Raw genomic sequence first — 12,815 nt, 5'->3', positions numbered from 1 at the left:
GTAAGTGTTGCTAACACATCCGTCTGTGATAATATTCTAAAGCCGTATTCTACAGCTGAGCTGACTTATGATTTTGTGCTATATATTTATTTAAACATTTTTGTACATTTAAAATCTGACTCCGAATGTTTACACAGTGTAGCATAAGAGTAGGGTTTCTGAGGCGTGGCGTGCTCACGTTCAAATCCTGGCTTCCCCAGAGTTTTGTGTGATGTTGGGCAAGTTACTGAAACTCCGTGCTTTGGATTCTCCTCTGTTAAATGGAGATAATGCTAGTATCTGCCTCATAGAGTTGTTAAGAGGATTAAATGAATCAGTAGCCTATAAAGCAGCTAGAAAGGTGTCTGTCTCATAGTAAGTGCTCAAAAATTTAGCTTTTATTAATGTTGAGGACAAGGATTACATTTATTTTTGTGATACTCAGTATTACTGGATATATTTAAAGAACTTCTTTCCCGAATTTAAAGGTGAACAATCATAAATCAGCGACATAAGATATGAAGAGACTTTTTAAATCAACCTTTTCCCCAGCATGTTTGAAGTTGAAAGGGCTTACAGTGTGCTCTGCATGTTACAAGATAAAACACCTCCTCCCTCTTCTCCAGAAGTGAACACAGATACATAAAACAGTTGAAGTGGGGTAAGGAATAAATGCTTAGAGCTGTGTGAGAACCTAGCCATGGCCAAGACTCTAAACTTGGCACACACTGCATTTTCTAGGATTTGTTCTCCGAATCTGAGTCTAGACTCTGTTTATATACTTCGTTTTAAATTGCCTATTGCCATTGTAGGAGCATTGACATAGTTGGGCAGAAGGTATATCTAGTTTTCGGGTATCTTGGTGAAGCTAAAACTCAAGGAGCAGACCCTTGACAGAGTATCGGCTTTTAGTTTTCATCATTTGTGTGCTTGCTTATGAATTCAGCTGGCTGTTACTATCAGCCAGTTAATAAGAAAGGATTCCTTTCTTTTCCACCACTGGGGAGATTGTTTCAGACGGTTGATGTGCTGTTATCACGTGTGTTGTGTGGCTTCAGCGGTTTATCCTCAGCTCCCCGAGCTCATCCGCCCCCAGCTGCTTCCCACTTCAGGGGAGGAGAGGAGGTACAGAGTGTTTCGTCGCTCTCTCCCTTGTTGAGCTACAAGGTTGTGCTGTCAAAAAATGCATTTGATCTTGTTTGAAGCACCAAAAAAGCCTGCTGTGATAACCATCAATGTATGTGATTGAAGATTTGCAGTCCTGCTTGATTTGTGTGGCTAGAAGAGTCCCCATGAAGGAGAGACCAGTTCTTCCCTCATCAGAAAGTTTCACTACTCGCCAAGATCTCCAAGGTAAATTTTCTTGCCAAAGAAATCCTTCTAGAAGACCTGCATGTTTGTAAATGCAAGGAATGGGTCTAGAAAATTATGAAGAAGCTGGTAGTAGTGGCTGCTGCTGGGGCAGAAGCGTGGAGGAGCTGGAGACGGGGGCGGGGTGGGGGGGGACACTTCTTTTCACTGTCTATCCTTTTGGTCCATGCACTTGTGCTGCCTATTCCAAATAAATAAATTTTTACCTTTTTAAGATGTACTTATTTCTATAAAGAATAGCTCAGTGCATAGGTGTAATGCTTGCTGTTATTTACTAGGCAAGATCACATCCCTGGACACTAGCACCATGCGGGCAGCCATGAAGCCGGGCTGGGAGGACCTGGTGAGGAGGTGCATCCAGAAGTTCCACGCGCAACACGAAGGGGAGTCTGTGTCGTATGCTAAGAGGCATCACCACGAAGGTAACCATCTCTAAATGGTACTTTTCTTGAAGTTCATCTTGCTGAATTACTGCTTTTTATGAGAGCCTCCTCGGACACAGCGATTCCTGAATCCACCTCCGGGGACATGGATCTGGTTACTCTTTGGGTTCATATGTACTTGCGTGGTCTTGCCGTCTGAAGGGAAATTGAATAGGAGAACCTGTAAGGCTAAGAGTGTGATGAAGGAAATCGAATTGGGCATGATAATCTCACAAAGACAGATGAAAGGAAAGGGAAAGAGATCATTGTCTTTGATGCTACGGCTTCTAGATGTGTAAAACAACATACTGAGGTCCCTTCTAATAGCAAAAGAAATACCATCTGAATCGTAAGGACACTGTGGAAATAAGAATGAAAGGAGATTTGCAAGAGCAGGTGAGTTCCTGTTAGAGGCGACAGTGGGATCCCAAGCCCTCCTTCCAGATGACGACCACTGAAGACTGCCCAGATGTTTCTAGAAAGAGATGAAGTGACTTGTCTGGAGTCACACAGTTAGTTAATAGGACACCTGGAACTAAACCCAAGACTCAGCCCTTCTTGAGCACCTGCCCTTTGCCTGGCATTGTCCCTCTTTCCGTGAGCCCCACGATCACCACAGCCCACCTAGGAAGTGGGCGTGTGACTCGTGTGCTGTCAGTGGGGAGCTGACACAGGCGACGTGGCCTCAGGAGCCTTCGATTAGAAAGTGTCAGCTCCTGGGACTTCCCCGGTGGCACAGTGGTTAAGACTCTGTGCTCCCAATGCAGGGGGCCCGGGTTCGATCCCTGGTCAGGGAACTAGATCCCACACGCACGCCGCAACTGAAAGTTTGCATGCCACAACTAAGGAGCCTGTGTGCTGCAACTAAGGAGCCCATGAGCCGCAACTAAGCAGCCCACCTGCCGCAACTAAGACCCAGTGCAGCCAAATAAATAAATAATTTTTTTTTTTTCTTTTTTTAAAAAGTGTCAGCTCCGGAGCTGGATCTGAGGCCCGTCCTGGCCATCACTTCACCACTGCGCTGCTCCCATGGTTCTTTCTGCAGCATCACTTTTTCTCAAGGGCATTCTGGGTTTTTGTTAAATTGGTGAGAACAGAGAAAAAATTCCTTTCTTTAGCAGGACTCCATGGGGGAGACACTTTTTCCTTCTGGTCTTCTGACTCTCCTCTCGTGGACCCTGCATGTTCTGGCAGGGGCACTTGGTTATGGGCGTGGATTCTATGGGGGCCACGTTGCCTGTGAGGGATGGGGGCGCCCTGTGCCTTATAACTCGGTTTGGCAAATCGTCTGCATTTTTGCAGAAAAAATTTGTAACTCATTATTGAAAATCAAGTTTTAGTTGGTCATCTTCCGTTTAACGTGCATCCATGACCTTGGCATTTACCAAGAGTGTTTGTAAGTTTAAACTTTATGCTTTTAAGATTGATTATGAAAAAGTACAAGTCATGGTAAATGACCTCTCTTTCCATTCCCTTATTTTTCCCTCATCTTACTCATCCTGTTTATCTTCTTCATCCTTATTTCTTGGAAATAATTAAGCACATAATCCAACTATTTGTGTCTTCCAGCATTTTTCTGTAAGTGGGAAAGAGTAAGAGGAAATAAAGGTGCTACATTTGACGGAAATCAGTAATTAACCTGCCATTTCACTAGATCTGGTTTAAAAGAAAAAGAATAGTAACAAAGAATAAGAAATCTCCATCAGCAGCCGTGTTCAGTGTCCTTGGGCCCTGAGTAGCGACGCGCCCCACATTTAATCCTGTGGCTCCGTGATTCCTTACAAAAGGGTTTACACAGATGTACTAGGCACTATGCTAGGTTTAAACATATGGGACCCACTGAAAGGAAACTCTGCAATGTATAAAATACATTTCATCCAAATGTGTGAAATAAGTCAGATTGAAGGTAATCATTTGCATTGAATAAAAATCTGCTGGAAGGCTTTGTTTACAGGGAGGAGCTTCCTGACTGCGTTCAGGGGCTTGCTGACACAAATCTACTCAGCAGAGGTGTTCGATACAGACCAAATGGGAATGGAAAATCTTGAGGGATCACAGCCAAGGTCGGACAAAATTCTGAAATTATAAGCCATCGGAAATATGGGTCGTATTATAAAAATGGTATTTATGCCACCTTTTAGTGGCATACCTAGTGTACAAAGCGAGATACATGTATGTACAGTAACTCATTTCCGGTACTGCCACTTCAGAGTAATCATGCAGCAGTTGGTGGCGGAAAGTAATACCTTAAATACTGCATGTCCCTAAATACCTGGAACTGCAGGGGTGTTCATCAGGGAAATTGCTCAAAGTGAAATTTTACCAAAAAATCTGAATCCACATTGTGTGTCAGCACCTACCTCTGTCTGACTGTCTCTCTCTCTCTCTCTCTCTCTCTCTCTCTCTCTCTCTCTCTCTCTCTCTCTCTCTCTCTCTCTCTCTCTCGTAATTTTGTGGAGTGATGAATGTGCTTGGCCACTTTGGGACTAGCTAGTCAGCCCGCAAAATCTGTGCTGAGGATTATGTGGTAGAAAATGGTAGTCTTCTTAAAATGGTTTAGAAGGTAACGAAACTGTATGGCTCCTTTTTTTTCTGAATTGAAGTGTTCTTTTTTAATATGCAGTATTTGACAGTTTTATAAAATACAGTTGTTTTAAAGATAAATCTGAAATTTTAAGAGAAATTATTTTAACCTAGTGTTATATTTTCTGCTCTAGTCTTGAAAATGGAAACGCCTGACTCTTTGTCCAGACATTAAACCAATTCCATGTCACTAAGATTTGTACTTTTATTATTTCAGTTTTCTATTTAGCCTTTTTTTTCTCTGAAAAGATTCCTGTGATTGTTTATCTTTTACTTCCTGTTATCCTGACCACAGAAATAATACTTCTTACACACCGAGAAACAGAATTGGGGAATAGTAGTGTGAGACAATGGAGTAAACAGTACGTAACTTCAAGATGAATATTTGGAGAATATATTCACTGGCATGAGGTTTACTGTAACATTTGCTACTGTATTAGTTTGAAGAGAAATTAAGGGCAAATTGTACCCTGTAGAGGTATCATGTTTATGCATTGCATTGTTTCCTGACATTTTAGACAAACCATTGTAAAGCTTGTTTTGAGCTAATAAATTGTTTACACTCTGTTTTGCCATGAGACTGAAGATTTTAAAAAGAACGTAGTTTGAGGGTCCAAGCTTCATTTGCGGGGGGAAAAAATACAGTGTATTGAATCTATCGGTACTTTGAATGAAAGATAAATGTGTTTTTAAAAATGTATAATGTTCTAATGTCATGAAATATTACTTACAACTCTGTTTAACCTGCTGGTAGGAAAATAATACACTTAACAGAGTTTATTACTGTTACTATGTCTTGTCCTGTCCTCACCTTCTGATTTTGTTTCTAAACGTGCGTCTGCTTCCTTGCTTGCCTGCAGTGCTGAGGCAGGGATTGGCATTCAGTCAGATCTATCGTTTTTCCTTGTCCGACGGCACTCTCGTGGCTGCACAAACGAAGAGCAAGCTCATCCGTTCTCAGACTACTAACGAACCTCAGCTTGTGATATCTTTGCATATGCTGCACAGGTAAGCCTTGTTCTGAGACACCATCTGCCCCCCCCAACCCCCAAGTCAGGAGAAAAGGTTCCAAAAGCAGGAAATCGTCCCAGAGCTTGTCAGGTTTGGTAGACATTTCTGTTGACCAACCCCAGGCATGGAAAAATATAAATTAAGTTAAAATTAAATTGTTATTAACTGTTGGCTAAAAGACAACTCCCGATACTGAAATTCAAAGTAGGGCTACACTTTGAATTTTAGCCTTAATATTAGTGAATTTTATTTTGTTTTATTTTATTTAGGCCGTGCCACACGGCTTTTGGGATCTTAGTTCCCCAACCAGGGATCGAACCTGGGCCCTCGGCAGTGAGACCGCAGAGTCCTAACCACTGGACGGCCAGGGAATTCCCAATACTAGTGAATCTTAAAACCCAGCTGGAAGGACATAGACTAGCACTAACTTTGCTCTGACATGACTGACTGCCTGTTACATCAGAGAAGAAAACTGATCAGTTCCCAGCAGTGATACATGCAGGGCAGTAATATAGAATGACTTCTGCTCCTGTGTGTTTAAATCTAAAACTTTCAAATATACATATACTTAGAAGGAATACTTTAGTTTGTTATTCTCAGGTTTAAATGAACTTTTTGACATTAGACTTTAAATTGAAGGGTAGTGAACATTGCCATAAAAAATAAAAGTAAGGAAAATTGAATGTTGATTTTAAAGTAAGTGTCATAAACCATATAGTTTGAGAGCACAAATTTAGGAAAATGATTGTATTTCAGGTTATATAAATATTTACGTGTGTGCTACTTAAAACGTTGTGAGGTGCTATCAGCAGATATCTAACGTTGCTCTGGAGTTCTCTTTTATTACATTTCTCAATTACTTATTTTCTTATTATGAATAAAAATATCAAGCAGCCCTGTTTGCCAACTGTTAATAAATCCGACCTCAAACTGAAACAATTTGAAAGTGATTACAGATGCACCACATTTCACCCCCCAACCGAAAGCTGGTGTTTGACAATTTGTGAAGCCTGTTTTGTTTGGGTTTGTGAACACGCTTGGTAACTCACAAGTGACTGCCAAGCTGTAAATTAAAGCACATAGGGCTTGGAATATCCTCCAGCTCAGCAAACCGGCTTTGAGAGCAGGAGCGGAGTAGGGTTGCCTGCGAGTTGGGGAATTAAGATCACAGACTCGGGATGATCTGCAGTTCCTTCCACGTGGCCTGAGGGGCTCTTGCTTTGCCTTCCAGGGGGACCCAGGCGGGGGATCTGTTAGACAGGTAATCTAATTCTAAACAGTTTGGGGAACTTTACTGGCTCTAAAACTTGCAGAGTTTCGAAGAGTTAGGGGCAAGTTTTTTACCCTCTTAAGTTTACTCTTCCTCTTGAGCCCAGTAGCACACATCAAGCTCCAGGCTCACAGATGGATCTGTTGTTAGGAATTGTAATCTGGCAGATAATTGAAGGCAGCTATACTTGTTTGGGTCGTTTCTTTCAGACAGTACAAGCTCTCAGTTATTCGTGATAACGTACCGTTTAATGAGAAAGGTATGTTATGTAATTGGAGGCCCGCTAACGTCTTGTCTAGCAACTATACTTTCAGTATGGTAGTAGTCAAATGTAAACATAACTTCCTCTGTAGAACCACAGACGTCTTACTGAGTGGACTGAAAAACATCCCTCTCGGTCCAAAACGCTGCATGTTCAGTCTTGCCCGTAATTGCAGATTGTTTCATCAAAGTATTATCCTTTCCTTCCATGTCGTTCGTTCTTTTAAAGAAATGAGGCGATCTCATTTTCAGAAATTAATAACAACTTGCTCAGTATCTTCCCTTTTATCTTCTATTTCTTTCCTCATCCTACAGAGAGCAGAATGTGTGTGTAATGAATCCGGATCTGACTGGACAAGCGATGGGGAAGCCATTGAACCCAATTAGCTCTAGCAGCCCTGCCCATCAGGCCATGTGCAGTGGGAACCCAGGTCAGGACATGACCCTAAGTAGCAATATAAATTTCCCCATGAACGGCCCAAAGGAACAAATGGGCATGCCCATGGGCAGGTTTGGTGGTTCCGGGGGAATGAACCACGTGTCGAGCATGCAGGCAGCCACTCCTCAGGGTAGTAACTATGCACTCAAAATGAACAGCCCCTCACAAAGCAGCCCAGGCCTGAATCCAGGACAGCCCAGCTCCATGCTCTCACCGAGGCATCGCATGAGCCCTGGGGTGGCCGGAAGCCCTCGAATCCCCCCCAGTCAGTTTTCCCCCGCAGGAAGCTTGCATTCCCCCGTGGGAGTTTGCAGCAGCACAGGAAATAGCCATAGCTACACCAACAGTTCCCTCAACGCGCTGCAGGCCCTCAGCGAGGGGCACGGGGTCTCGCTGGGGTCGTCACTGGCTTCACCGGACCTCAAAATGGGCAACTTGCAAAACTCCCCGGTGCATATGAACCCCCCCCCGCTCAGCAAGATGGGAAGCTTAGACTCCAAAGACTGTTTCGGACTTTACGGGGAGCCCTCAGAAGGTCCAGCCGGGCCAGCAGAGAGCAGCTGCCACCCGGGGCAGCAGAAGGAAGCCAGCGAGGCCGGCCTGCCCCAGGCCGGGAGCGGCGAGAGGCCTGACGGGCAGGGCAGACTGCACGAGGGCAAGGGGCAGACCAAACTCCTGCAGCTGCTAACCACCAAATCCGACCAGATGGAGCCCTCGCCCTTGCCTGGCGCTCTGTCGGACACCAACAAGGACTCCACAGGCAGCTTGCCTGGCTCTGGGTCGACGCACGGAACCTCGCTCAAGGAGAAGCATAAGATTTTGCACAGACTCCTGCAGGACAGCAGTTCCCCCGTGGACTTGGCGAAGCTGACAGCGGAAGCCACGGGCAAAGAGCTGAACCAGGAGGCCAGCAGCACAGCTCCTGGGTCCGAGGTGACTATTAAGCAGGAGCCAGTGAGCCCCAAGAAGAAAGAGAATGCACTACTTCGCTACCTGCTCGATAAAGATGATACTAAAGATATCGGTTTACCAGAAATCACCCCCAAACTGGAGCGACTGGACAGTAAGACAGACCCTGCCAGTAACACGAAATTAATCACTATGAAAACTGAAAAGGAGGAGATGAGCTTTGAGCCCAGTGACCAGGTAAGTTTTGTCATGTGTCCCCCCACGTGTACTAATCCATAGCCATCAGGGCTTTCTCCACAGGGGCCTTCTGAGGCCTCAGGTGACTGGATAAAAATAAGTCTTCTCCTTTGTTCTTGCCTTGAAACAGAGTCAATTCTCACTGAGGCCGCGTGTTCCAAACACTCTGTCTAGCAAAGAGTGACGTCGTTATAGAGCTGACTCTTATCTTGTAAAGGGTCAAGTGGTGATATTTCAGGCTTTGCAGGCCACACATTGTCTGCCACAGCTATTTAGTTCCACCCCTGGCTTGCAAACACAGCCCTCGACACTACACAGGAACAAACGAGCGTGCCGTGTTTCAGTCAAACTGATATTTGAATTTTATACAATTTTCGCGTGTCACAAGATACTCTTCTTTTGATTTTTTTTTTCAATTATTAGAAAATGTAGGTCCATTCTTAGTGCGTGGGCCATACAAAAACACGTGGTGGGCAGGATTTAGCCCGCAGGCCAGCTGGGGTTTACTGACCCCTGTTATTAGAAGATACCTAATTGGAGATAATCACTTCCTCAAAAGTGGGCTTTGTCAGGACAGACTTAATTCAATTATTTTTTACTTACCTTTCCCTTTTTAAGAGCAGAGTCTGACTGGTTTTCAGACTCAATGAAGATCATTCTACCTCTCTTTATTCTCAATCACGACTTCTGCTTAACGCTAAAGAGTTTCTTAGACCATCGGCATAAAAAGTATTTAAGGGGAAATGGAGAGTAGAGGGGAGGTAAAGTTGGCCTTGATGTTGGTAGAGCGGAACCATCAAATATAAGTGTAAAACTGAAATAACAGGTTGCGTTATCTGTTGTTCTTACGTGAAAAATTAATTTCCTGAGAAAATCAAGGATAGCTAAAGTGATATTCAGAGTCATTCTTGATGACCCTCTGAGGTAGTGACATCACAGAGGGAAAATGCAAACTGTTTAAAATTTTCCTATTTAAAAAAAAAAAAAAAAAAGATTTATTGCTGACAGTAATGACTTGGCATAAGGGGTTTTCTGGGGAATCAACGACCGGTGGGGTAAAGATCCAAGACTTCGTCAACCCTGCCCTCCCTGAGCGCTGCCTTAAGTCGTGATGGGTTAAGAGGTGAAGAAGCTGCACGGGCCTCTCTGCTTAAAATGGTTCACTGATATGGCCTGGAAACTTGTTTTACAAGTGGACATTTTAGGTGTCGCTGTCTTCAGGGACTAGGTGTGCATGGGGAGACGAGAGAGGAGCACGGCTGGCCGTCACCTTGGGCCTCCCGGGTGGAGGCTGACCCAGCAGCAGCTCTGGGGTGGAGGGCGTGCTTGGACGGCCGGCCTCCTTCCAGGCCCTGAGCGTGCAGCTTCCTGTCTGTCTTTCACTTTGACGTCTGGACAGCTGCTGCCATTCTTTGGGCCCTTCATGAGGGAAACAGCGTAATTGTGTAAACGCCTTTGGTGAGGATGAATCCTTACACTTGGATGTTAGCGCTCAGTTCTCTACACCAGCTACTCTGTGATGCTGTAAGATCATTGCATGGGGGGCCCTGGGGGCTCAGCGGAAAGTTAATAACAATATCTTGGATAAAGTGTAGTGTAAAAGCATATCGACAGCTGTAGATGTTTTAATCTTCTGAGGTTTACTAGATTCGAATACGCAGAGCTAGTGGCAGTTCAGAGTGGCAGGCAGAGATACTGTCACTCAGGTCTCTTGACACATGCTAGAGGGCAAGATGGTGACTCATGAGGTCCCCCTTGGCTTAGTGGCTAAGTGGCTGGTCCCCCGCTCCATAAACAGAATTTATTTCTATCCCAGGCCTGAGGCCCTAGAGACTTAGAGGGTCAGGGAAGGAGGGCGCTGTTTGGCATTTCTGTATTTACCTGTATGATTACACTAACTTCATACAAGAAACTGACAGAGAAGTTCTGTTTGTTTTTTTAAAGTCCTTGAGTCACTTGCAGGTTTCTAGTTTTTTTCTGACCAACATTATCTTACTTTGGGAACTTAAAACACAGAGTGTTAATCAGCACGAACCTGTCATTTTGGGTGGACGCGCGCGCACACACACACACACACACACACACCCTCACACACACACACACACACCCTCACACACACACACACACACACCCATACACACAGTATTTTTTTCTTAGTGAAACCCAGTTCCTGGTTTTACCCTCTGTCTATTCCCATTTAAAACTCCACCAAAAAAATACTGCTTCAGAGCAATTTTAACATCAGAAACATTGCAGCTTGAAAAGAAAGGTTACCACAGGAAGTATGCATTACCTAAATTTAGATCAAAGGTAGAATGGCTTACTTTAAGAAAAAAAAAAAAAACAGGGATTCTTTCACTTCCCGCCCTCCTTCACTTTTCCAACCCGTATATACAGGTTGATTGTAACTCCTGTTGACTTCTGTACAAATTTATCAAAGGTTTTTCTTTCACTTCAGGGGAACACAACACATTTTTATTAAGTAAGTTAAACTGTTAGCGAGCCTGAATTGCACAGTTGACTGTCTTGTTATTTTGACTCAGAAAAGAGCCATTATCCGAGCGTGTTTAACCTATCACTAACTTATTAAGGGCAGGAAGTACTTCGATGGTGCCATTATACCTAAAATAGCATTCTTCACTGGGCAGAGTATTTAAACAACATTTGTTTCTACAGTGTTTCATAACCAACAGGAAACAATGACAGAAAAATTTCCGATATGTTCACTGACTTTTAAGTTGTATACTTATTTACACAGTGGAGCGTGTGTAAATGATACTAACTGAATGGTACTCTTACGCTCTTTCTTAATGCTACTGGGCCACTTGTGATGAGGGTTTAGTAAAGAGTTTCTTCTTGTTATTTGGCTCCATTAGAAAAGCAAACCATATTTTAAACTGGTAGTGTCCTGAAAATTTCCCTCCAAATGCGGTAGAATTGTGTTGCCATTTTTTAAAGTAATTTTATGTTAGGCAAATGTGGTAAAATAACAGTTTTTTAAAAAAATTTTTGAAACACTTTTGTAATTTATTAGAATACATGTATTAAAATACATATGTTCTTTATATTTCCTTCAGAAAACAAATTGATTTGACACATGAAAAATTCATAAAACCAGAAAAAATTGCAGAAATCAAGTCCAATTTTCATTTTGTAGAACTTTTACAAAAATCTGTCTGACTCATTTTCTGCCTGAAATAGTTTAAACCAACTCTTCAAATTGAAGTGGCTAATTTGAGCATTCGAAGAGATGCCTAAGCAAAACTTTGAAGTATCTTGGCAAAGCGTTTTCAAGGAACGCATTAATCTTTTTGTTTTGTGAAGAAATCATGCCTAAGAAAGGAACTAGATAGGAGCTAGAAGAACTTTTGATGAGCATTAAAGCTTACTTAGGGGGCAGAAACGTTTGATCAGAAGCTTCATGTGATCAGATGCACCCCTTCCAGGACTTACACGACTACAGAAGAAAACGCCAGCAGTCGTCAGATTTTATTCCTAGGCAGCCAAAGGTGTCGAGATACTCTCCTTGAGAAGGAACATTTCAAGTAAAGTTGAGACAGTCAGATTAATTTAGATGCATACTCCAAATACTGACAAGAAATAAACACAAGCAAAGCAATATTATCTCTAGTGGGGAAATTTTCATAATGCGTTTTTCTGATGGTAAGCTGAATGAATTCATATACTATAGTGTCCATAGTTAAGGGTCTCCAAAGAACCAGTTCCTTCTGAATATAACGCCAAGAAGTCCCTGCATGACTTTCTTAAGACAAATAAAAAAGTGTTCAGTTACTTGTCAAAGCTAGGCTGAAACACAGTTGAATTTGATCAGCTCTTAGAAATGGCAAAGATTAAAATTTGAAAATCAGTTTTAATATATGCTTTTTAAAAATAAAAATCAAGGAAAATCATGGATTTTAAATTATCTAATTATTTGAAATAAAGAACCAATAAATAGGTTTAAACCATCCAAATGTGTTAATGTTTTATATAGCTATGTATATATATAGAGAGAGATTAACTTTAGACTTATTTTAAGCTCGTCATATTCGACACAAGAGTAGATCACAAAGGAAGAATCGTGAATCCTATCATTAGAACTCTTTGAAACTATGATAGTTATTTTTCTATTCAAGATGGTTTAAAGTATCATTTTATTTGTGTGAAAAGAATAAAGGTGAAAAGGAAAGGTGGGAGTCTAGACCCAGACTATTAATCTATATTGTAAAAGCTTTCTTTTACACATGTCTGGGATTGGGAGCAAATATAAGAGCATCCGCTGAGGAGAATTATATATTTATTTTTATTATCGTTTATATGAACCTATTTGGGC

The 12,815-nt window shown here is 42.4% G+C and overlaps 1 protein-coding gene across 6 annotated transcripts in view; it reads left to right on the top strand.

Annotated features, from left to right (window-relative positions):
- The window catches only part of NCOA2 (nuclear receptor coactivator 2), a 269,019-nt gene that overhangs the window by 220,640 nt on the left and 35,564 nt on the right, over positions 1-12,815 (top strand). For all 6 annotated transcript variants that reach the window (XM_059043643.2, XM_059043637.2, XM_067017573.1 and 3 more), the window contains 4 exons: positions 1,231-1,332; positions 1,629-1,772; positions 5,216-5,363; positions 7,213-8,482. In XM_059043643.2, coding sequence (XP_058899626.1) covers positions 1,231-1,332; positions 1,629-1,772; positions 5,216-5,363; positions 7,213-8,482 — 1,664 coding nt within the window. The remainder of the gene's footprint in view (positions 1-1,230; positions 1,333-1,628; positions 1,773-5,215; positions 5,364-7,212; positions 8,483-12,815) is intronic.

This window comes from Kogia breviceps, chromosome 17 (genome assembly GCF_026419965.1).
Source record: "Kogia breviceps isolate mKogBre1 chromosome 17, mKogBre1 haplotype 1, whole genome shotgun sequence".
Taxonomy (NCBI): domain Eukaryota; kingdom Metazoa; phylum Chordata; class Mammalia; order Artiodactyla; family Physeteridae; genus Kogia; species Kogia breviceps.
Note: the sequence above shows the minus strand (reverse complement) of the source record. Positions and strands in the feature narration are given on the sequence as shown.